The sequence below is a fragment of the Callorhinchus milii genome, unplaced genomic scaffold (genome assembly GCF_018977255.1).
Source record: "Callorhinchus milii isolate IMCB2004 unplaced genomic scaffold, IMCB_Cmil_1.0 Scaffold1, whole genome shotgun sequence".
NCBI classification, from domain to species: Eukaryota; Metazoa; Chordata; class Chondrichthyes; order Chimaeriformes; family Callorhinchidae; genus Callorhinchus; species Callorhinchus milii.
Genome location: NW_024704742.1, coordinates 72,942,883 through 72,969,559, shown reverse-complemented (window position 1 = coordinate 72,969,559; position 26,677 = coordinate 72,942,883). Strand labels below are relative to the sequence as shown.

General features: G+C 42.0%; 1 protein-coding gene and 1 pseudogene across 2 annotated transcripts in view; one reads left to right on the top strand and one right to left on the bottom strand.

Moving 5' to 3' along the window:
* The first annotated feature begins 485 nt into the window (after window positions 1–485).
* Window positions 486–12,217, top strand: LOC103177622 (annotated as a pseudogene).
* Window positions 12,218–16,654: 4,437 nt separating this feature from the next.
* Window positions 16,655–26,677, bottom strand: part of LOC103177621 (B cell scaffold protein with ankyrin repeats 1) — a 183,980-nt gene continuing 173,957 nt past the window's right edge. The window contains exons 12-16 of one of the 2 annotated variants that reach the window (XM_007891866.1): window positions 25,034–25,097; window positions 23,656–23,685; window positions 20,142–20,200; window positions 18,239–18,309; window positions 16,655–17,286 (exon numbers count right to left, since the gene is read on the bottom strand). In XM_007891866.1, the coding sequence (XP_007890057.1) occupies window positions 18,241–18,309; window positions 20,142–20,200; window positions 23,656–23,685; window positions 25,034–25,097 (222 nt within the window). In that variant the 3' untranslated portion in view covers window positions 16,655–17,286; window positions 18,239–18,240. Of the gene's footprint in view, window positions 17,287–18,238; window positions 18,310–20,137; window positions 20,201–23,655; window positions 23,686–25,033; window positions 25,098–26,677 lie in introns of those variants that run through there. The other variant, XM_007891867.2, reaches the window with a different exon arrangement.

Genomic DNA, 26,677 nt, shown 5'->3' with positions numbered 1-26,677 from the left:
TCAAATCCTAGGTAGTCACTTGTTTCTAAGGAGCTAGAGACATTCTCTACCAGAGTGTAGCAATGTGCACATTTAAGGGTAAGACGGGTAAGACGTTAAACCGAGGTTCTGTTTAACCTGCGTGCATAAATTGCAATTCACTTCATGACTGTCTGTGGGATCTTCCAGTATGCAAATTGGCCACTTTTATACAATATACAATATCAAACACATACAATCACTACATTTGACATCAATTAATTGTGAATGACTTTGAGACTTTTGGAAAGGTGCAATAGTCATTGTAATAGCGTTTGTAGCACTCTATCAGATGGAAGGATTATTAAGTATCATAGAAAATCTCTGGTTTCCTTTTTTTAAATTAAAATGTTGAATTGTGTCCAAAAGCGTGTGCACCACAGAGAAGCACTGAGTCATATTACAGATTTGATCATGTGTTCTAGGTGTAATGCTGTTCTGATGATCTCAAAAGACAATCTCAGGAAGTGCCGAGTTTGAGTGAAGAAAACTTTCCAATCTGGAGGCAGGATTGCTCCTGTGGTGCCAGCGCCTGGCTCTTTCTCTGTCTGATGTGTTAGGTGTGTGTGAGCAGATCCTGGAGGATCGGAGACAATTGCAGCGAGCGGGAGCCGGTGTAGCCAATCTCCACAACAACAACATTTCTGTGCAACTGCGAGGGTCACAATGTGGTCGCCCTGCCCGAGACAGGGAGAAACCCAGGACAGAGCTTGTACTCCAGTCACACACAAGTAAGTGTCACCGCACCTGCCGAAACCTGTGGGCTGGGGCTTGGCAGCTGTACATTTACTCAATTTACATGTGTTTTCAAATAAAAGTTTTTAAAAACTTGTGTTTTTATATAAAATAAAACCAGAACTTCTCTAAATGGAAGATATATCTTTAGACAAGAAGTAACAATTTTCATAGTTCCCTTTTTGTCTCATGACCAGGTCAGTGAAACTTGAAAAACAGTTTTGATCCTTTCAAATAGGATGCAGAGCTAAACTTCAGCTGGACTTTTTCTAAGAGCTTTTCTCTTTAGCCGAATAGATGCTGTGGAATTTGTTCCACTATCCCACAGTTTAAGTCTTGCAAAACTGTATACAGTATATTTTAACTTTATTTGTGAACTGGTTTTGAATATTTCCCTGCATTGCTCTCTGAATTAGTCTTTATATGAACAATTTATCTCAGCACATTTTGGAGCTGAACGATTTTATTACTCAGAGTAACAACAACTTGCATTTATATAGTGCTCTTCACATAGGATAAGGTCTTGGAACTCTTTACAGTGACAGGGCTAGATGCTGGGAAAGGGGAATGAAGGAAGGATAATAATAATAATAATCCTTGCATTTGATATAACGCTTTTCACGTCTTCTAGACGTCCCAAAGCGCTTCACAGAATAAACTGTAAAGTGAATTGACTGTATATTTGTGGGCGAACGTGGCAGCCAATTGCGCATAGCAGTGTCCCACAAACAGTCGTAGATTGAAGATGACCAATTTATTATTATTTTTTGTTTTGGAGGGATTATTATTAGGCGTGTGGAGTAAGGAAACTTGCCCAAGGTTTCGCCCTGCCTGGAATTGAACTCAGGTCTCTCGCTTGCAAAGCAAGTGCTCTAACCACTGAGCTACAGGATGAAGCAATGTGAAGTAGGATTTGTGTTGGGGCTGAAAAACAAAGGAAGAGGAACATTGCATTCACTTTTTAGGAATTAACTGTGATGTTGTGGTGGACTCCAAAGATCCCATAGCACTATTAAAAANGGGAAGCCAGTGTTCTGACCAACAATCCACCAGTTAAAATTGGGTTATTCACCTCATGGCTATTTATGGGACAATGCTGTGTGCAAATTGACTGCTGTATTTCCCTACAAAATAGAGTCACTACACTTTACAGTAAATCCTGTGAAGCTCTTTGAAATGTCATCTGTGTTCTGGGTGTAGTGCTGTTCTGATGATCTCAAAAGACAAGTACTGTTGCTTTGAGACATCCTCCTGAAGTGAACGCTGTCATGGATACAGTGGTTCTAGCTGGACATACAACAGGAAGCTTACTAGTTAGTGGAAATTACAAACTCGCTGGTAAAGCTCAAACTAGTGCATACTCTTTGATCCCCAACTCTTGGTTATTGCTAACCTGGGCTTTATATTCTAGAATTAGGTAAATATTCCACTGAGAAGAGTGTGTACATTCCATTACAGATAAATGTAGTTGACATTACAATATTATGAACTCTCAGTCTGGCTTGGATTCTCTTACTATATTTGTAAGACACCTAGCAGACAAATTTTTTTTTGCATAAACCTGTGTTAGACTGCAGCTGCCACTTGTCCAACCATTTCTGTAATCTGTTACGGTAGTCAAACAAAAACAGTTTTTAATTTTTCGATAGGTCCATTAAAACAAGGAATACATGTCCTTACGTTTAGCGATTGATGCATATCAGAATATCTATAGTAACAGTGGTTATCAGAATAAAATTCAATGCAGTTTAATTTCTGAGTAAAATAATTCTGGGTTTGTAGGATCTCCTCCATCCAGTTTCTAAGGATAAACCGAGTTAAGCTTATTGATGACCTGGAGACGGTAATAGACTGGCTATTGGACAAAGCTCTACAACAGCAGTTAGTTTCAAAGGATGAATATGAAAATGTGAAGTACACGAATGGACCAAGAAAGAAAGTCCGAGTGATACTGGACATCATTGAACTCCATGGAGAAGAGGTGGCTGCTCTATTTTGTTCACTTCTGCCTGACGATAAATCAAGAGGCATACAAAAAAAGCAAACCAGCCCTCATGGTAAGTACTGTCCCTTGGAGATGTTTTCCTGACTTGAAAGGCACTATATATTGTATTGTGCTGTAGAGGCGGAGAATTCAATATGTGATATGACAACTTTTAATGTTGGGTTAACCTGGCATATCCTGAACAAGCACCAAAATACTGGAATCTGTGTAGATCAAAGGTCATTCACATGTCCATTGGATGACGTGAGAGGCACAATATGAATGTAAATTTGTTGTTTTTTTACACTATTTTGGAAGTCTAAAAAGGTTCTAATTTCAGATCTTAATAATAATTCTTGCATTAATCATGGCTATTCACATGTGATTCAGACTTGATATAAATTCTGAAAACTGAATCTAGTCACTGAAAGCTGGTTCAATGTGAAATACTAATCTTGTTTGAAATGTTAAAACTTTCTTTCTTTACTTCATTTCCCATCCCTTCAGAATACTGGCCAGTGGTAAAAAAAGAAACACAAAGGAGTTCTTAGTCGGAGAAATGAGAAGGTTGTGCACTACAACACACGGCCTGGAGAGAAAACCCATCGGGCTGAGCAGTTCATAAACTTACTGCTTTATTGAAGGGCACTACAGTCCAGAACTAAAAAAGCATGAACTGCTGACATTTGGGCAGCAGCACACATACTTGCAAGAGAAGAGCACTGAGAGAATGGCAATTGAACCAAACCAGTTATTTATGCCGATCAATGACCAAAGAGCTCCAAGCAAAATTCTAGTCTCTGGCATTGCGGGCATAGGCTAAACCTTCCTCTTGCAAAAGATTGTTTATGACTGGGCAAACAACCAGATCTTCGAGAACTTTGAGTTCCTCATCCACTTCACGTTTCTGGATCTTAATTTGATCAATAAAGCGATGAGCTTCCGGAGTGTGATTTTAAAAAAGCATGGTCACTTGTCAAAAGTGCTGGACTTTGTGTTTAAAAATACACAGAAGCTGCTGGTGATTCTAGATGGCTTTGATGAGTTTAAATTTTATGACCGTTTCGATGGGAATTATTACATTATTACTTGACCCCGATGAAGAGAGTGACCTGCCGGTCATCATTAACAGTCTCCTCCATGGTGAACTTCTTTTCTATGAACCTGGTCTGGAGGCTTGTCATATTGACCTGAAGGATTTTGTCAGTAGTTTTCTGGACCAAACCTGTGTCCAGGAGCCAGAATTGGGGGAGGGAGTTTTCTCATTCACACACTTTCCTTTGATTTCTCTCAGGTCTGCTGTCAGACAGAAACCAGACTCTGCTCTCCAAGCATATCCTTTTGGATGAAGACACAAAAACGGAGTCCTATCTCTGTTGGTTACTAGCTGAGATCACAGAGCACTGTGAAAATGGATCAAACATCTTAAATCTTCTGCACTGTCTGTTTGAACAACAAAACCATTCTTTAGCAGAGAAGATAACCCCCAAAAGCCTACGCATCAATGTTAGTGACAACGCTCTTGGTCCAATCGATCTCAGTGTGTTGAAGTACTTTCTGGATATGAAGAGTGAAGACCTTGTCGAACTGGATGTGACAGCCACGAACAAGAATGGGGCTGCACTGAGGAGTTTACAGCCCTATGTGTACCGATGTGAGAAACTGTGGTAAGCACTTACATTAACAACCAGCGTTTTTAATTTCAATCACTTGAGCAACAAAGCTGTGGCTTAGTCTTGCTCTAAATGTATTGTGGAATTACCGAGCTCTCATAGCTGAGGGAAGGAAATCAGTTTCAGTCATGTTTAAACTAATCATCTTAGTTAAAGGTGACTGTTTCACTTACAATTCATGAAATAATTGGGGAAGGGATCTTTGAGAACTCAACTTGAGAGAATTAATATAGCTGAGACTTTAAACTCAGAGAACTAATGTCAGCTTCAGACTTGTTCAAAAGAACATTTAAGATTAAATCATTTCAAATGAATGTATTTAAAGCTATTGTTAAAGGTGTGGGAAGAGAGCACTCTAGCCTCTGAGTCAGAAGCTTGTGGGAGGACTTGGAGCTCGTGATCTGGGCTGATACTTGGTGCAGTTTTGGTGGAGCGGGGGAGGAAGGGAAAAACAACCAAGTTCCTCTTTAGCATCCTTTACTGATGTATGACAACCAGATGCAGAGAGGTTTGACCCAGATGTGAGATTCTCTATTTGAGTGGCCTGCAGACATTCACAGCCAAGGCTCACATAGGAATAATGGCCATTGAGGCAGGGTACCAGAGGGCAATAACAACAACTTGCATTTATATAGCACCCTTCACGTGGGCTTGTGTTTCAGAGTGCTTAAAACAGTCGCTATGGATGAGTAAGATGAGACCAAATGAGGAGCAGAGAGGTATATATCATGGGGAGAACGTTAGAAAATATAACCAGACTAAATTTTAAAAAATAAAATAAAATACCAAATTATCTCACTTTTATTGTTTGAATTGCTTCCCTGATTTTCAAGGTGCGGAGAAAATAAACTGGATTCAGAGGCAATTCAAATCCTGTGTGAACTCCTGGAATCGGCAAACCTGCGTCATCTGGGGTAACGTTTTGTGGGTTGTTGTATAGCTGAGTTCTTCAATAAGTACAGCCCCAATCAACTGGTTCACACTGAGCTTTTGTTAATATTTGTTAATATCCTGTACTTTGGCTGCTTTAATTAGATGTAAGAAGCTTGATGCTGTAAGCGCAATGTGGAAAGGTCAGTATTCTGGAAAGATGAAATTATCCAAAGAGTTTTTTTTCACTTGAACTGTTCTTTGAAGGACGTCTAAGAGTCAATAGTTGTCACCATAGAGCTGATTCTACAGACTATTCCTACAACTCTGGTTCAGTGTCAGGGAATACTCTTGACACTTGCAGTGCTACAGAACAAGTGACAGAGCCTCTGTGAGTTCCGTGAGACCAGTCAACCCATTTATCATCACGTCTCATGCGTTTCGCCCACAAAATACAGTCAATTCACTTTACAGTATATTCTGTGAAGCACTTTGAGATGTCTCGAAGACATGATAAGGCACTATAACTAATATAAGGATTATTGTTATCATTTGTGTTACTGCCCTTCTCTTTAAAAAAGTAAAGGTTAAATTTATGACATTCTAAGTGGATGTGAAAGTCTACAATCAGGCCACATTTCATGCTACTTTGCCAGACTTTGGCCAAAAATTGGCCAAAAAATTGACTAATTCTAATGACTGGGAGTCAAAAAGTTGACTTGCTAAGAATTTTAGCAAGTTTTACAATAAGTGTCAGTCAAACTGACTGTGAGAAGTCTGACGGGGGAAACCATTTTCCTGAAGTTAGGATGGTAATTCAGTCCCAAACCCATCATTAACAAATGTAAAAGGACATTATTTTTAACAGGAAAATTCTTTACCATTTCTTAATTATTATCACCCACCACTATTTTCATCCAGAATTAATAGAAATTAATCTTTGCACTCAACTGCCAGTTTAGCAGGATAGCTTTTTGCTTTGAGTTTGAGTAAATCCTGTGGTGTCAGCCGGGCTTGTCCCAATGTTGTGACTTTGAACTCACAGCCCAGGCTGGCATTCCATTGCAGTGGTGGGGGAGGGAGGCATTATTAAAGATGCCATCTTTTGGATGGGACAATATACAGGCCTACCCATTTCTGTCAACATGTCACAAGCAGGCAATAGATATTCTGTGATTAAAATCTCTGTACCATGGATTAACATGTATTTTTATTCATTTACTGAAAAAGTCATAAATTTAATTCAAATTCTTGAACCATTTATTTACATGTATTTTCATTACCTTATTTACAAAAATAATCATACAAGTAAAAAATAGTAATTTAAGAGTACACTGTCGACATCAACTGTAATAAAATAATGCCTTTAATACTGTTTGGGACCTAAACAATTTGTCGGTATAAGATGTGCCAGAGTTTATGTCGACATTGACATAGATGATAATTTTTCGGTATTAATGTATAGGGAAGAGACCGGGCCTTTTGGGCCGATGTAACAATAATCCTTGCATTTGATATAGCGCCTTATCACATCATCGAAACATCTCAAAACGCTTCATAGAATATACTGTGAAGGGTGACTGTGTATTTAAACGCAGCAGCCATTGCTGGGTGCAAATTAGCTGGTGTGTTTCCCTACCTATGAGCAGTGACTATGCTTTACAACAAATCCTATGAAGCTCTTCGAGATGTTTTGACAATGTGATTTATCCCGGAACAAAGGATTTTTAATGCCTGTTGGCAGTAGAAAAGGCTGGAAAGAAAAACCACTCCTGGTTTTACGGACAAAACATCGAGAACAACAACAACAAAATTACATTTATAGAGCACCTTTCATGTCGGGAGGATGTCCCAAAGCGCTGAACAGTCAGGTGTCGGGGCCCGAGCATGGGGGAGGGGTGGTGTAGGGGTGAGGGAAGGCAGAGAGGTGGGAGGGAGACCAAAGGCATGGTCGAAGAGAAGGGTCTTGAGACCGGCCTTGAAGAAGGCAAGGGAGGAAGCGAGGTGAAGGGACCGTGGGCTGGAGTTCCAGAGTGTGGGGGTAGAGAGGCTGAAAGCCTGGCCACTGATGGTAGGGCGGGTCGGGTGGGAGACATGGAGCAGGCCAGAGCCCGCTGAACGGAGGGAGCGGGCAAGTTGGTAGGGACTCAGCAGGTCAGAGAGGTAGGAGGTGGCAAGGTCATGGATGGCCTTAAAGGTGAGGATAAGGATCTAGAACTCGATACTCTAGGGGCTGAGGTGCCAGTGGAGTCGGGCAAGGGTGGGAGTGATGGGGTCACGGAGCCTGGTTCGTGAGAGTACACGAGCTGCAGAGTTTTGGAGAAAGGTGCTGGGTGGGGGAAGTGGGAGGAAGCCTACTTCCATACATCTGGGTAATTCATGTTATTCATATTTGATTTTTCAGGAATTGCGTAACTTAGACTGCAGCTACACTCTATTGTTATGAATCTGTGACTGTTGTGATCATGTTGGACTGACATACTGTTAATTCAGATGAAAGTATTTATTTTCTTCTCACACACAGTCTTGGCTGGACAAACATTGGAAACAATGAGCTAAGAGAGCTCCAGAAAGCAATGAAAGATAACAAAACTCTTCTGGCATTGTGGTAAGCTTTATTATCCTCCCATCACAGTATCAAGCTGTTATTTAAATTAGTTCAATGTCCTGGCCTCAACCATCAACTTAACATATATGTTCTTAAATATACTATTTGCTAATGAAGTAGTAATTTGAAGTATAGCCCTTTAAAACATAGGTGAAAGCAGAGGAAATCCATAGATACCACTCCTTCTTTGTGGTAATAGAATTTTTATTGAGGGAGTCCCATTAGAATTCCATATGTCCAGTGGGATTTCTTCCCGGGAAGTTGGCCATAATGGAGTAGAGTTATTGTGAGTGGGAGTCACAAGATTGGTTTGGATGAAAAGGCCATTCAGCCTATTTGATCTCATCATTCCAGAATACCCGTCTTTCAGTTTCTTCCCATCACAGTATCAGCTGTTATTTAAATGAGTCCAGTGTCCTGACCTCAACCACTCTTTCTGGTAAAATGTTCCAGTTGCTCACTGTCTGAGTAAAGACAAACTTCCTGGTGTCTGTCCTTTATTTGCCCTTTACAACTCTAAACCTATATCCTATTATTTTATTGTCTTGGTTCATCACAAAGTGTTGTTCTGGGTTTACTTTTTCAATCATATTTAACATTTTATACACCTCTGTAAGATCCCTTTTGAGATGACTTTTTTCAGCAATGAAGAACCCTAGCTTGTGTAATTGTTGCTCATAGCTCAATTCATAGCTCTAACAAGTTGGGTCATCTTTGTTGCTCTCCTCCTCACTGCATCTGGGGCCCTGGCATCTTATGTTGTGGTAACTAGAACTATGTGCAGTCGACTGCAATGTTTTTTCTGTTTCGGGATGGAATCCTTTTTTGGTGACTCGGATTCTTTGTCAAGGATTCCCATTTAGAAATACCTCAAATTGGACTCCTTTATCTGTGAAGTGTTCAAAAGGGTTAAATAAAGAAGATATGGGAAGGTCAGTGAATACTGTGCTGCATTCCTTAGTTGCCTCTCTATTAATTCAAACCACTTTACTAATAATGGAATTGAGGCTGTTCACTCAAGTGCTTTGAGATGTCTTGATGGTATGATAAGGAGCTGTATCAAATGCAAGGGTTATTATTATTATATTTTCATCAAAGTAAAAGGTCAGATTGATGTCTCCCAGCAAATGTTTTTTTTAATTTCATTTTAAGGATTGAAGGAAATAACATTGACTATGAAGGGATTTCTAGATTTTCCGTGTTCTTGAAGAACAATTCTACGTTAAAGAAAGTGGTGTATCTTGATCATGAAAGTGGGATCTGGGGAGGGGAAGGTTGTGGCTGGACAGTAACATTAACGACTCTAAGAACTCTTGTATCTATTTGTAGCTGATTGTCAGCACAGTTGGTAGCATTCTCATACTTGTTCTAAAAAGCCCCACAGGATTGCCAGTTCAAGCCCCATGTTGGAACTTTGAACCCACAGTTGAGGCTGACACTCCAGTTGTTATTGGGGGTGTGCTGTAGGGTTGCATTTGCTGTTGTTTGTATGAAATGCTAAACTGAGGTCCAGAATATGTTCAAGATCTTAAAGATACTACGGCACTTTTTGAATTTCAAAAGAAAAGGGAACTGCTCTGGTCAAGGTCACAAATGACATCCTGACCATGTGTGACCAGGGCTCCCTCTGCCTCTTCATCATCCTCGACCTCTCCGCCACCTTTGAAGCACCGTGGGAAGGACCTCCAACACACTGTAAAGTGAATTGATTTTTCACCGCCTCGCCCTCTCCACCTCAAATAACCTTCAAGGTTCTGTCCTTGACTGGTTCAGGTCCTACCTTTCACACTACCTCCACTTCGTTGTGGCAAACGGCTTCTCCTCCAGCCCCCGCACTGTCTTGTGCGGTATTCTTCAGGGCTCTGTCCTCGGTCCGCTCCTCTTCACCCTCTACACGCTCCCCCTTGGTGACATCGTCTGCAGACATGGGGTAAATTTCCACATGTATGCGGATGACACCCAACTCTACCCCTCTGCTTCGACCCTGAACTCCAGGACGACTGGCGTCCTGACCGACTGCCTGTCCGACATCAAGTCCTGGACGAGGACAACTTTCTCCAACTCAATGTCAGCAAGACCGAGGCCCTCCTGATTGGCTCGCGCCAGCGCCTCTGCACCTCAGGCGCTGGCAGCATCAACCTCCACGGCTGCACACTCAACCTCACTAAGCCAGTCAGGAACCAGGGTATCGTTTGACCCTGAACCTTCGACTCTCCTTCTCCTCCCCCCCCCCTCCCTCCCCCCCCCCCACCCCCCCCCCCCCCCCCCCCCCTCCCCCCCCCCCCCAACTGTGCAGCGCCTTGGGACGTCCTCCTGACGTGAAAGGCGCTCTATAAATGGAATCTTGTTGTTGTTGTTGTTGTTGAACTGTCCTTTCTCCCCCACTACCGCGCCATGACCGGCACTGCCTACCACCACCTCTGCAACATTGCCAGACTCCGCCACTGCCTCACCCCTCAGGCTGCCGAAACCCTCACCTATGCATTCGTCACCTCAAGGCTTGATTACGGGAACGCCCTCCTCTTCGGCCTTCCCAACTCTTCCCTTCACAAGCTCCAGATCATCCAAAACTCTGCAGCTCGTGTACTTTCACGCACCAGGCTCTGCGACCCATCACTCCCACCCTCGCCCGACTCCACTGGCTCCTCATCACCCAGAGGATCGAGTTCAAGATCCTTGTCCTCACCTTTAAGGCCATCCATGGCCTTGCCCCCTCCTACCTCTCTGATCTGCTGACTCCCTACCAACTTGCCCGCTCCCTCATTTCATCAGGCTCCGGTCTGCTCCTTGTCTCCTGTCCGAGCTGCCCTACCATCAGTGGCTGGGCTTTCAGCCTCTCTGCCCCCACACACTGGAACTCCATCCACGGTCCTTTCACCTCGCTTCCTCCCTTGTCTCCTTCAAGGCTGGTCTCAAGACCCTTCTCTTTGACTATGCCTTTGGTCTCCCTCCACCTCTCTGCCTTCCCTCACCCCTACACCACCCCTCTCCCATGATCGGGCCCCGACACCTGACTGTTCAGCACTTTGGGACGTCCACCCGACGTGAAAGGTGCTCTATAAATGTAATTTGTTATTGTTGAACCTGGTGTCCTGGCCAACATTTTCCAAATAAAATTGGTCACTTGAATCATGGTTGTTGGTGGTACATTGCTGTGAGCAAATTGACTGCCACTTACACCTACACCAATGCTTTATAGAAACTTTGAGACATCTTTGACATATATTACACTGTATTAAATTAAGGATTATTATTTTTAGAGGATAGTTTTTGATTTTGCAACTTTATATGTCAGGTGAGGTGGAATGGAATGGCCTAAATAAAATTCTAATAAAGATGAAATCATACAACACATAATGCCAAATATCTTGATTATACCACAGTAAAAATATCCTCCAATAATCGTTCTTGTATTGGATTCAGTGTTTAGAACACTGATACACTTTAAGGTGCTTCCTAGGTAAATGTCATCAAGTGTCATCAAATGACTGTTTATTTAAGGCAAATGTGGTAGTCAATTTGAGCACAGCAAGTTCTCAAAAACAGCAATGAAGTGATTGTTCAATTTAACTGGAGGATTTTTGGCCAGTATATTGTTCAGTTGAGCTCCATTATAAGGCACAATTGGCAGTTATTGCCTCTGCATTCACCATGCAGGCACACAAGAAGTGGGATCAATGGCAACCTGATGACCTCTAGGTTGGTCATGTGGTCTTTGGGTGGTCAGTGGGTTGAAGCACTGGTGGAGTTGACATTTTCAAATGTTTTGGGATGTTTAAGCAAACCTGCTTTATAACCAAGTACATTATAACAAGGTTCCACTGCATTAGCATTGTGTTTTTGCATGCCTTAAACAGTGGATTATATAATGTGACAAAGGCAATGTGTGGTCTGCTGTGTTCCTTTCATCAGTCTGACTTGACATTTGATATTGTGACCCCATTTTTTAGGTTAATTGGAAACAAGCTTGAAGAAGAGGATGTTGAAAAGCTCCACCAGAACCTGCTCGATTCTAGTCTTCTGGTCACAGGCTTCAGTAATGATTGTTTGTGGGAGGGATGGTGTGATTGGATACTCCAGAGGTGTCAGGTATGTGACAGTGAGACCCTTGTCTATTTCCTCATTAAAATCTTTCATGGGATCAGCCAGAATCAGAGTTTTGTCTGGATGCCAAAGTGGTGTGAAGATCTCCAGGTATTGTTGAAGGACAGGATAGGTACCTGCAGAAAGGAGGATATCAAAAAGAAACTGGAAAAGCTTGAACATACCATTAGCCTGCATTGCTGAGAGAGATACTATAAACAGTATGACCAATGTCACCTATCACTGAACTCATCCTATCCCTAAAACCAACCACCTGCTCCCTTGACCTCATCCCCACTCCACTCCTTATCTCCCAGCTCCATTTTCTTGCCCCACACATCACTGACATCATAAACCTGTCCCTCTCCTCTGGCTCTGTCCCCATTCCATTAAAAACTGCCATCATCACGCCCACCCTGAAAAAACCCTCCCTTGATGCGTCGCAGCTATCAAGCTACCGGCCCATCTCCAACCTCCCCTTTCTCTCCAAGGTCTTGGAAAGAGTTGTCGCTTCCCAACTGCGCTCTTTCCTTCACCATTCTCTTTTTGAACCCCTTCAGTCAGGTTTCCGTGCTGCTCATAGCACAGAAACTGCCCTGGTCAAGGTCACCAATGATATCCTGACCATCTGTGACCAGGGCTCCCTCTGTCTCCTCGTCCTCCTCGACCTATCGGCAGCATTCGATACGGTCGACCACGCTATCCTACTCCACCGCTTGTCCTCCCACCTCAACCTTCAAGGCACTGTCCTTGAATGGTTTAGCTCTTACCTTTCCCACCGTCTTCACTTCGTCTCAACGAATGGCTTCTCCTCCACCCCCCGTACTGTCTCATGTGGTGTCCCTCAGGGCTCTGTCCTCGGTCCCCTCCTCTTCACCCTCTATATGCTCCCCCTTGGTGACATCATCCGCAAACATGGGGTTAACTTCCACATGTATGCGGATGACACCCAACTCTACCTTTCCTCCTCTACTCTCAACTCCACGACCACCGATGTCCTGACAGCCTGCCTGTCCGACATCGAGTCCTGGACGAGAGACAACTTTCTTCAGCTCAACGTGCGAAAAACCGAGGCCCTCCTGATTGGCTCACGTCAGCGCCTCCGCACCTCAGGCGCTGACACCATCAGCATCCAAGGCTGCACTCTCCACCTCTCAAAGCCAGTCAGGAACCTCGGCGTTTTGTTCGACCCTGAGCTGTCCTTTCTCCCTCACATCCGCACCACAACTGGCACCGCCTTCCATCACCTCCGGAATATCGCCAGATTACGGCACTACCTCACCCCTCACGCTGCTGAAACCCTGGTTCACGCCTTTGTCACCTCAAGGCTGGACTATGGGAACTCTCTCCTCGCCGGCCTTCCCGCCACCTCCCTCCACAAGCTGCAGGTCATTCAGAACTCTGCAGCTCGTGTACTGTCCCGCACCAGGCTTCGCGACCACATCACTCCCACCCTCGCTCGCCTCCACTGGCTCCCCATCCCCCAGAGGATTGATTTCAAGATCCTCATCCTCACCTACAAGGCCATTCACGGCCTTGCTCCCTCCTACCTCTCCAACCTACTATCCCCCTACCTACCTGCCCGTACCCTCCGTTCCTCTGGCTCCGGTCTGCTCCACGTCCCCCGCCCCACCCTTCGGTTCACCTTCACAGGTCTGGAATTCCCCAGTCCTTCCACCTCCCCCCCCAAGTCCCATTTCACCGAATCCTTTTACCTACCAAAACCATTTTTGCTCCTCCCTTTCACCCTGACCATTTCTGCTCTCATGACCACTGTCAGCGCCTTTTCCTGTGGGCTTTATGGTTTTTTTTGTTGTTGTTGTAAAGATCCATTCACAGTCCATTCTCCCCTAACCCCCACCAGGCTTCCTGTCTGTCAGAAGATCCTCAGCCTCATCTTCAAATGACTCCATGGCTTTGCACCAGCATGTTTCTACGATCTCCTATGAATTCTCCCTCATTCACTCCCCCTGCCAGCTGTAACCTGCTTCATGTCTTCATGTCAACGACGAGTGGGCATTCAGGCACTTTGCCCCTGCCCATTGGAACGTTCTCCTGAAATCCTTCTGCCTCATCTCTTCTCTCTCCGGTTTGAAAACCTGGCTTACCTCTTTAACTCACGTTGTTCAGGTGGATATTAAGACCCCAACAATTTTTCAAAAATAGAAGGGAGTTTCTCCCAGTGTTCTGGCCAACAATCCTCTAAAACAAAAAATGGACATTTGTTTCATAGCTGTTTGTGGAACATTGCAATTGTGCTTCCATGTTTGCCTACAAATACGCAGTCACTCCATTTCACAGTAAATCTTGTGAAGCACTTTGAGTCTTCCTTCCAACGTGATAATGTGCTATCTCAAATGCAAAGATTTATTATATGTTAATATTATTATTTCAAACATCTGCCTTGCCCCAGCTCCTTCTCACCTCTGATCCATTGGATATTTTAATTGTATATATGAATGACTGCTGACATTGCTGTTTATGTGCTATGTCTTACTGATATATAATTTTTTTTTACGTGGTTGCTGTTTGACTCACTATTGTACCATGACTTGTCCATATATGTAAAATGTTTGTGTATAGGAGTGTTGAGTAAATCATACAAGCCTTTTCCCAATATGTACAAGTAGAATAAAAAGCATATGAAAGTTTGCTTATTTGGACTGATGATAATTTTACCATTGAGCAGGAATAGTCATTTAAGCTGTATCTGTATTTCCAATGGTCCATGTTTCTCTGTTTGGTTTAATTTAACACTTTGGTATCTGAACAGCCCTAGGAGTCGAATACATTTTGGTTGCCAAAAATAGTGATTTTTGATGAGTTGTTAAAATTGTTTTCCCATGAGACCAGGACTTCCCAAACCTTCTGGTTCCCCCATAACATTAGGCAGCTTGACCGAGGCCCTCACACAATAAATCCAATTCCTCACCTGCCTCGCTGGTATACTGCCCCTTGTTGTCAATGGTGTCCTCATTCTTCTGCAGGTTTTATTTATATTTGACAATACAGTTCTTAAATTTCTAGAGTTAAGTATGTGAGGTGACCTTCATAGTAATTGTAATCTTGGAGTGTGACACAAGAGCTGTGTAACATGTAATTAGCATTGCTTGGACTGTGAGCTAATTTTCCTAGCAACTAATTAAATACTCTAAAATGACCCCACCATTATCTGTTAAGCTCCAAAAAGCTTTTAATCCAAACCATTATCCCGCTCGCACATTAAGTGAATGATAATGCAGTGAATTAAAGTGCAATTACACATCTAGAGGAATTCCCTGTTTTATTCTATTGTAATAGGTTAGCCAGTTTGGCAATTTTAAAGGCTCATCCACAGCTTTATTAAATCCAGGCTCAACTACGCCAACACACTGATTACCAGACTCCCGAGCTCTTTCCTACACAAGCTGCAAACTATCCAAATCTTCAGCCTGTGTACTCTCCTGTACAAGCCTCTGCAAGTTTATCACTCTCATTCTTCTTTGGCTTCACTTCCTCCCCAGCCCCCAGTGTTCAAGATTTTCATTCTCGTATTTGAATCCTCCCATGATCTTGTTCTACTCTATCCTCACCTACTTGATCCTTACCAACCCGGTCGTTCCCTTTACTCAAGCAACACTAGCTCACTTCAATTCCCCACTCTATCGAAACGCAAAATACTGCAGATGCTGGAAAATCTGAAACAAAAACAGAAGTCGGTGGGAACACTCAGCAGGTCAGGCAGCATCTATAGGGAAAGGAAAGTGAGTCAACGTTTCGGGTCCATGACCCTTCATCAGAACTGGGGCATGTTGGGAGAGAGAGGCTTTTAAGGGCTAACAGAGAAAGGGGAGGCAGAGCAAGGAAGACAAAGGAGAAAATGGGGTAGAGGATAGGGGTTGATGGGTTAAAGAGATGTTAATGATGCAAAACAAAGCGGGGGGATTGCAACAAAACTGGGGAATAGAGGTGTTAATAATACAAAACAAAGGGTGGGGGGGGGGAGAAAAATTGCAACAAAATAGGCAGACTAAAGAGAGAAAAGGTGTATCTGGGACCCAGATGATGTAGTAATGGTCACAGAAGAGGGGGAGGAGGAAGGTGATTTTAATCTTTCCTCCCCACCCCCCCTTTGTTCTGTAGTATTAACACCTCTATTCCCTCTGACGAAGGGTCGTGGTTCCAAAATGTTGACTCACTTTCCTTTCTCCATAGATGCTGCCTGACCTGCTGAGTGTTCCCAACAAATTCTGTTTTTGTTCCCCACTCTATCCGCCCTGCCATCTCTAGAACTCCATTCCCAGGTCCCTACAACTTGCTCTCTTCCTCTCCTCTTTCAAGGAATGTCTCAAAATGTGGCTGCTTGATCATCTTTCCATTCCCCACACCTCCCATTGGCTCTCACCCTCAGCCCTGGCGCGCGGTGCGCAGCCAGAATTGTTGAGCACTTTGTGCTTTTGCCAAACAGCATCTATTACTTTCCAGGATTAGGTAAAGAAGATGAATTCCTGCAGGGAGAGAGTGCACAGTTCATTACACAACGGGAAATTTCTATGCGGAACTCTGTCTGGTTTCAGTAGTCTTAAGCACGGCAAAGGGTTTCTGTGTGTCAGACCAAGCTCTCTCCCCCACTTGTTCCAGTAGTTTAGTTTATGCAAATGTGCGCTAGATTTGAAGTTTATGAAATGAAACGTCTTCAAGAGTTGTACTTGTTCTTTATTGACAAGCTTTACATAAGAACATAGTAACAGAGGGCAATTTGACCTGTCAAGTCTGTTCTGTCAATTTATTGGATGTTGGTAGATCTTTTAATTCCATCTCCTGGCCTTTTCTCCATAACCAAGTATCTATCCATCTGGCTCTTAAGCATTTCAATCGACCTGACATTTAATAACATGACAGACAAGTGCAACTGCAAACTCAGTCGTAAAATATTTGTCAAAGTGCTACACAGAAAGTAAAAAAAGAGATAACAGTCTGAGAGATAATCAGGAGATAAGCTAAAACAAAACAAATCTGTCCTTGATGTTTCCCAGTTTGTGAGTCTTTACATTCTTATACTATAAAATATCACTCAATGGACTAGGTTTTTTGTAAGGACCAATAGTGCCTGCTCCTGATAAAAATGACTGATATTGCTTGAGCTGCTTACCATATGTATTACCAAAGGTAACCTGGTAGCTCAATATCTGCTTCAGCTAATAGCCTTCTAATAAATGTTATAAACAATATACATTCTGAATGCTCTATGTGCAGATTGAAAAGTATTGTGTGCTGAAGTCAGATATCTCAGTAGTTGCTCAGGATGCAGAAAAGACGATCCAGGCTGCATAAATCTACAGAAAGCAAAGACAACATTGAGAAGCAGTTTCACTTTTATGCCTTTAAATACTGTAGGTATGAAAGGCAGACTTTAACAATAATAAAGTAACAGAATCAAAAAGCTTTTTGTTTCATTACAAACTGGGCATCAAAATGGGTGAATTAAATATTTAATAGGAGGTACAGGACTGCTTGAGATTAATGATGCGGTGAGAATCACCAAGTCCTGTCCAGTTACCAAGCTAGCCAATTATATGTTGGCCACGAAAACATCATATTACCTCTTATTACTAATAGGGTACTTGCAAAATCTAAGAAAATCACTTGTAATTAATCTTACTTAAGCTGAATAAAGAACTCCAATATTGTTCACACTAGAAATGTTAAATTGATCCCAATTTTAACAACCCATGGTACTTAAGTGTTATGTCTAGACTTTTGGGTTACAAGCTCTTCCTTGGAGAAGTTGACTGGCAAATAACATGAAGAATGGCCCTTTGCTGGTTAACTCAATGGACCTTTTTGAATATTGGTTTGGTGGCCAGGCCTCCAGGAGATGGGATTTGACCAGGTGAAACTCCCGCCTTTTTACATTGTTTTGTGTGCTATGAAAAACAATTTTTTTTTGTTCTCTCTAGTGCAGGGAAATGGAGATAATTATAGCATCCTGCTAGATCAGCAAACCCCACATTTGAATGTGGAACTTGTGTTTTTTCTGTAGCCTCGTGCTTCATCAGGTGCCTTTACCAATTGGACCACCAATGAAGCTCTGGTCTGTTTCTAATATATAGGATGTGAAACTGTCTGTTAAAAATTCCAATACACGGTAAGTATTACATACATATCTACAATACACACAGAAGTACTTGGATTTAGTGGGACAGATTATAATAGTAGTGGGAGAGATTGTACAGAGGATTGTTGTTATATAAAGATCCATGCCTTTAAAAACAATGTACATGTTACCTTTATTTTGGTTGTGGTCTGGCATACAGTCCTGCCATTTTAGTCGCTCCTGCTGGACTTGGATGAAGAGCCTGAAACACAAAGCATTTAATCTTAGTAATAAAAGTTAGGTTTGTGCTAGTGACTTCAAACTTACTTTTGATGCATACACATGTTTATTGGATCATTTCATCAATTTCTCTGCCTGTGTCCCAGTCGTACAGGTGATAAACAAAAAGGTCACAATCTAACAGGTGAATTAGTATCAAAGAAATGTGTTGTATTTCTGAGATATAAGGTAATGAGCAACTTGGAAGAAAATGCTTCCATATATTTGCAGGCTCTGCGAATCTTCCCAAATGTAGGTGGGAGTCTGACTACCATTAGATTGTAACCTTCCAAAGTGAAAGGTGTTATGTAAATTTATAATTTGCATTGTACTACATCAGGCTGTTTGCTGCTCTGGTCAAGACCTGGATACAGTTCTGGTCACCTCGACATAAAAGGGCTATTCAGGCCATAGAGGCAGTGCAGTGGAGGGCAAACAAGGATGATTCCCATTGTTAGGGGAATGAGCTCTGAGCAACAATCAAACAAACCAACTCATAGCAGTGTATACAATTTTAAATGGGATTGAAAAAGTAAACCCAGATCAATACTTTAGGATGCACCAAAACAATAGAACAAAATTTTGAGTTCTAAAGAGTAAATTCAGGCAGATACCAGGATGTGTTTCTTTACTCGGAGGATAATTAATGACTGGAGCAGGTTGTAGGAAGACTGGTTGAGGCCAGGACACTGGACTTGTTTAAAAAGCAGCTTGATTGTGTGAGTGGGTGTTATTCTGGAAGGATAAGGTCGGGTTGTCTGAAGGGCCTTCTTCATCCAAACTATTTTTGTAATCTTGTGAGAAAAGACTCATTCTGGGGAGGTTAGTGGCCACAATATCATATAGATTTTCCTGCTCTCCTGAACCCCATGCCTTTTCCTGGGTATAATTCTACAAGTTTACCTTCTGATACCTATCCCAAGTGATTATCCTTCATGTGTGATTCTACGACAGTAAGTGTTGACAGGCCATTTATGCAATCATGGAGACTTCACAACTTAGGAATCCTCACTTAACCTGTACATAACCATATATCCCAGCAGGGGTCAGGAGAGAGAATCATGGTTGATCTCTCACTTTGCTGGTCTAACATACTGGCTCGTACCATTGGTCTGACTGAGATTTGCTAATTAAACTATCAAACCTCAGATATACAAGTGCTGAATTGAACAATAATTTAATATTAATGTAAGGAAAAGTATTCTTATTTCCCATGTTTACTTGTTTTGAACTGCTTCAAATGATTTCATGTGTATTACAAATACCTTATTTAGCTGCCAATTGTGAAATAATGTCTAGTGTTAAGTAATTAAAAAAAATAAAGTGAAAACTTGCTGCCTCAGAAACTAAAAGAGTAAACTCATAGAAGTGTGCTGTGCAGAAGGAGGCCATTTGATCCATCGAGTCTAAATTGGTTGTCAAAGCAAGCAGTTCATTCAGTCCCACTGCTCCACCTTATCTGCATACTCCTTCAAGCCGTTATCTTTCATTTATGTGCCTACTACCCTCTTGAAAGCCGCAATGGACTCTGCTTCTAGCCCTTACTTGTCAGGGCACTCCACATCCCAGCAACTCTTTGCACTTTAGTTTTTAAAGGCTGAATGCTACTGTAACTTCTCTATCTGCAAAGTAGACTTTATTCCTTGTACTTTTCTTTGCATTAAAACAGTGCTGCAAAATATAAAAGTGAAGAGTTTCTCCACATTCCTATGCGTGCTGTTGGACAGTTGGTACCCATTCACAATGGGGTAACCTGTTGAAAGTGGGAAATATGATTTTTAGAGAACCCAGGTGGCCATTAGTCTGCAACTCTACCGTTAATGGTCTTGCTGATGATGGTATGCTGTACACATCTTGTGGTTTCGCATTCATTTCTGCAAAGAGAGAAGATTGTATTTTAGCCACACAACATTATTGCTGCTATAAGTAAAAGCACATTAACAATGGCCTAGAATTCCAGCAAATCACTAGAAATAAGCCAACAAAAGCTTTATTATTATTATTATTATGGCTTAACAGCAAATATATTAACAAATGTACCTATTGTCCCATGTCTCCGAGTTTCCTCATCAGCTATTTGAGGGACATCTGTCTTCAGCGCGGTGGGAGAACCCGTAGAGGACAGCTTATGACATGCCAGCCAGCTTGATACTGCAGAGGTTCAAGTCCAATGCCATGTACCAGTCTACTCAGAACCAGTTGCTTTAACCACATCCCCATGTGAGGGGCTTTGGAAAATGGATGTTCCCACTGTGAAGCCAACTCTGCCTCCAGGTGCTTAGCAACAGGTCAGTGTAGGTCAGAGCCCTCCCTCCCTGCAGGCATTTCCCCTGTTTACCACAAATCCGCCTCTGTTTGGTCCTGAATTTCACAAATGGGTCGAATGAAACCTCCCCATTGCATGCTCAGGAGCTCATAGCTATTAAGATGAATTGTTTGTACACATATATTATACACCACAAGCTTGACTTGCATTGGGACCTCATTGTCTTTGAAGAGGGACGAGAATGACCAGAGTGCTCTTTGCTCATTCTCAGGACAGTGTCTAATAATAATACTTTCATTAGATAGCACCTTATCATGTCTTCAAGACGTCTCAAAGTGCTTCACAGAATATACTGTGAAGTGACTGTACTTGTGGGTGAAATGTGGCAGCTAATTGTACACAGCAGTTTCCCACAAACAATCGTGGATTGAGTGACCATATTATTATTATTTGTTGAAGGCATTATTACCCCCGGAAAAGCATTCCACCAATCCACTAACATCCAGGTTCCTACTTACTGCTAGGTAAACAGAGACATGTGGAATTAGGAAATTGCCCAACATTTTGCCCTGCCCGGGAATTGAACCCAGGTCTCTCGCTTGTGAGGAGAGTGGTCTAACCACTGAGCTACAGGACTCCACAGTTAAAGTTGGTGTCTATCACAACCCTAGATACTGATATGAAACAACATTTGGAACCTATGTCCTTGTAACTTTCAATCAATCCCTTTGAGATCTCCTTTTGAGCCATGCAGAGCCATAATGTTGCATTTGGGGGAATCCACCATCATATCCCATTGCATGGCCTAGTGTTCAAGATAGTGAGTGTGGAACATAAGATCCTCAGGTGAGTCCACCATCAGAACAACATTATCTGTGAACAGAAGTGCTGAGGTTCTGTCAGGAATGCCTGGAACAGACATCAAATATCTTGATGCTGAAAGAAACTGTTGAGCAGCCAGTGAGGATGAACAACACAGCTGGTGACTGTAGGATATGCCCAGCTATTCACAACCATGTGATCAATTGCTTTACCATTCTGAACCTCTTGTCAATGCCATATAAGTGGCAACCTTGAAAAGGAAGCAGAGCGTACCACTGAAAGAATTTTACTCAACCTTTGAACCTCCAGTCCCTAACACATTTCAACTTCTCATAAGGAGCAATCACAAAACCATCATGAGGCTATCCAATGAGATCCTCCTGCGCTCAGCACCATGAAGCTTCTGATATATGATATATGGATCCCACAAGCCATGCTCTAGAGTATCTTTGCCCAAATATGGATCCCCTGTGCAATGTTTAGAACCATTAAACAATGGAACTTATAGACAGCAGTGTTGCCTTTAAAACGTATTCCTTATAGATTTTGTTAGTGAGTGAATAAATACATTTTATATGATTGCACAACAGGCTTAGTTGTCAAAGATCTTGCTTCCAGACTATGAATCCTATCGTCTTCCCATTCTAGCATTTACTATTACTTAAAAACATACAGTATATTGGCCTCAATCACGCTTACATAATCTGTTCTAGTTGTTAATTACCTACTGTATGTGTGTGTTAAAAAAATAAATATAGATTGGGTGTTTATCTGAAACTGATCCTTCACAACCTTAAACTTGCTGACATTAAGATACTGCTTCAGATACCTGAACAGCTTGTTTCTGATCTACTTTCGCTATCCATTTAGTACTTCATATATTTCTATAAGGTCTTCAAGGACCCAGCACAGCACAGCTCTAATTGCTACAACATATCCGAGCTGCCCAGGTGTTAGATGAGAACAATGAGATTGATGCTGAATATCATGGGGACAAGCTATAAGAAATGACCAGATAATCTAGGTCTCAGGCCTTTAAAAGAGGCGACTAAGAGATGTATAAAATGCTAAATGGAAATGAGAAAATAAACCCAGAACAATGCTTTAAGATATGCCAAGGCTGCAAGATGACCAGTTGAGAGTTCCTTTTTATAATTACTTAGGGCGATATTAATATTTTTAATTTCTTGTCAAATGTTGCGAGGTGGAGCATGTCAGATCTGTAACTCACTCCAGCTAATTAATAATATATTCTTAAGAACTAAAGGTAGTCGCCTGGTTCTTGACAAAATGTAGCTGCAGTTCATTTTTCACTTCTATTGCAATGTAACTTAAAGCTGGTTAGATGGTGTGTGCAAGCTATTTTTATTGCTTTAGTGTGCACAAGCAAACCTGAGATAGGATTAGCAGATTATTTGTTCATCTCAGAATTCTGGTGTTATTGAAGCCGAGTAAGAGCCAGAACAGACATCTGTTTAAGCACAGTGTAGCGATCAATTGGAAAGGGTTACTAGGAAGGATATTAAGGTCAGGTTACTAAACTATTGAAGAAACATCCTAATGTTATAAGGAAAAAATGGAAAGTGGATAATCAAGAGTGATGCAGATAAACAAGGTTCCTTCAGCCCATTTGATCTCTTCCCTCCTTATCCACCTTATCGTCCGCCTCCCATTACAGCATCAACCTTTTTTTTAAAAAAATGAGTCCAATGTCCTGGCCTCAGCAATCCTTTTGGTAACCTGTTCCAGTTGTTAATTACCTTCTAGGTAAAGAAAAAATTCTGTTTTTTTTTAGAGTTGTGAAAGGAAAATTGTCTTTCACGATCCTAACACTATTCTCTTATCCTGTTATCTTGGCATATCTGAAAGTATTGTTCTGGGTTTATTTTCTTAATCCCACTTAATATCTTGGGTTCTCAACATCTCTTTTCAAGCAGTAAAGCCCTAACTGGCTATTCATCTCTCAAAGGTCATTCCTCTTACACAAGGGATCATTATTGTTCTCCTTTGCACTGCCTCTAAGGCCCGGACAACCCCCTTATGTTGAGGTGACCAGAACTGTCCACAGTACTCCAAGTGTGACTTGACCAGAGCACCGGAAAGCCTGAGTGTGGCACCTGGGGATCTGAACTCTACTAATCATGCAATTTTGGAAGTTTAAGATTAAATGGGCCAAAGTAATGCATTCTCATCTGTAGCTATAATGTGATCCTTAATTTTTAAGATATCATAACTACTTACCATCTGAAAGATGAATAATTTTGATCCTGTCTGTGAAAAAAAGAGGATATTATTAATAATGGGGCATATCTGTTGGAAACTAATCGGTTGCCTTATATCTCCTATATCAGCCGAGAATGCGAGCTCAAGTCTCAACCTGCGACTTAAACTCACAACCTTTTGACCCAGAATCAAGAGTGCTTCCAACTGAGCCAGGCCAACACCTGTAATAGAAGGGGACCCCCATGCATCGCTGCAGTTTCCTGTTCCTCAGTCCTTCCCTGGTTTCTCACTGCTCTCTTTGCTAATCTGCAGCAAAAGCATCTCATTTCGTTCTCCTCATGACTTTAAGAGCAGTGTTATTGCACTGAGGTGCTGTGCCACAGGGTTCCTCTCAAATGCATAGCGAGCTGCTTAGAGTCAGGGAACCTACGCTGAGGGAGGAAGAGTAGAGTAAAGCTTATCGGTCCCATACGCACACATACCCCACACATGCTTCTTGCATTCAGTATGGCAGTTTTCATATTAAAAGGCCAAAACAATTTACTGTGAAGTGGAGTGACTATGTATGATGAAGTGTCTTGAAGACATGATAAGGTGTTATTGTCAAATGCAAGGATTATTATTATTTGTGGGCGAACGCGGCAACCCAATTGCACACAGTGGTGTCCCACAAGCAACCACAAAATGAATGACCAAATTTTATTTTGAGGATTGGTAGCCAGGACACCAGGGTCAGGGGTGCTATCATTCAGATGAGATGTTAAAGCAAGGTCTTGTCTGCCTGTTCAGGTGTATGTTAAATATCCCATGTCACTTAAAGAGAAGGGAGTTTCTCCTGATGTCCTGGCCAATAATCCCACAGATAAAATTGGTCATTCATTTCATGAGGTGGCCTTGAATGGGAAGAGGGAGCGGTGACTGTGAGGGACTCTGGGATGATGAAAACGTGCTACCAATGGTGAGACGGATGGGTGATGTGAGGCAGGTCAGGTTGTTAATGTTGTAGGAGGTCACAGAGGTAGGGTGGGGCGAAGCCATGGAGAAAATTAAAGATGAGGAAAAGGATCCTGAATTTAATCGGCTGATAACTGAGTACAGTAATGCTTAATACAAATAAATATGTTCCTTCCAAATTGAATTAAAATGACTAATAGACGTGTTTTTTTTGAACGCAGTTCAGTATGTCTCCAACCTCGTACTGGTAGTAACGGGACAGGAAGATAACATTGTGTACTTGAAAAACTCTTCTTGATGCTTCTATGCCACGTACAGTAATTTAATGAAATGGTATTTCAAGGAACTGTATAAATAGGAATAAAAAGTCTGCTTTAAGGATCACTGCTGTAGTTGACACATTTCTAGATTAAACAATGAATTCAAAGGTTCTTGGTATTACCGTACAGAAATTCATCCTCGTGCCTGTCTTTTATAATGTTCTCTCGGAGATTACGCAACTTTCCCTTTAAAAGAAGAAAAAGGAAATATAAAATCCAAACTTCAGCATCTTCATTTTTCATTGCCACCCCTGACATTTCACACATTTCAGTTGTTGTAACCTGACCAGACTCTGGAGTTATGCTGCGGATCTCTAACAATGCATTAGCCAAGCTGAGTTTGCAGCAGTCTTGCTTCTGAGTCGGGAGGTTTGGGTGCAAGCCTCACTTTAGGACTATAAACTTAGTCTGGGCTGATATCCCAACACAGTGCTTGGGAAGAGATGCATTGTTGAAATCCCGTTTGCCTGTTCAGGTGGAAGTTAGGGATCCCATGGCACTATTCAGAAAGAGAAGGGAGTTTTTCCCAGTGTCCTGGCCAACAATTGCCCAAATAAACTTGGTCACTCACTCCTGGCTGCCGCGTTCGCCCACAAAATACACAGTCAATCAACTTTCCAAATGTAATTTGTTGTTGCATATCCTTTGAAGCACTTTGAGTTGTTCTGATGACCTGATAATAATAAATAATCCTTCCATTTGATATAGCGCTTTCCATTTCTTCCAGACGTCTCAAAGCGCTTTACAGAATATACTGTAAAGTGAATTGACTGTATATTTGTGGGTGAAACGTGGCAGCCAATTGTGCAAAGCAGTGTCCCACAAACAGTCGTGGATTGAAGTGACCAATTTATTATTTTTTTCTTGGGGGATTATTATCAGGTGTGTGGAGTAAGGAAACTTGCCCAAGGTTTTTCCCTGCTGGGAATCGAACCAGTGCTCTAACCACTGAGCTACAGGATTCCACAAGACTCCATAAGATGTTATATCAAATGCAAGGATTATTATTATAATAAAGGGGCAAAACATAAGGGAGTCACTAGAGAGTTTAGGGGGTACATCTTTACACAGATAGTGATAAAAATGTGGGACTCACTGATACACACATGAAGGAAAAGGGAATGGAGGGGTATGGTTTGAGGCGAGGAAGGGGATACCAATATACCTGTGGTGGCTTGTGTGAAGTATAAACACCAGCATGGACTAGTTAGGCTGAATGGCCTGATTTGGTATGTAAAGTGCAGAAATGCTTGAGGTTAAAGAGAAGAGGTTAATATTTATTCTGTTTCTCTTCACCAGTAGCTCTTGGTTACAAAGATGCTCCGTTAATATTTTTATTATGGTTTATCTCAACTGGTGAGATGCAGGATGTACATTCCTGCAAAGTATTCAAACGACATCTCTATTTGTCTGTCCTCTGCTCTTCCAGCTCTGGTCTACTGCTTGATCCTTACTCCCTCTAGCCCACTATCATTCAGCAGCTCTGCCCCTCCTCTCTGGAACTCTTTCTCCAAAATCCTCTTAAAAATATATCTCTTTGAAAGTGCCTTTGGTCAACACCATAAAATTGCCCCTCATTCCTCCCTGCTTGATGATACCCATTATCTTTATGAGCACTTTGGGACATTCACCCTCAGTGAAAGTTATTGTCAGGGCTATAATATTGGCCTCAGCACACATTCATACTCTTGATCACTATCCATAGAGCCATTGACATGTATATACATTGGTTGAGAACAAACTTGAGTTCGGCTGCAATGGCCCTT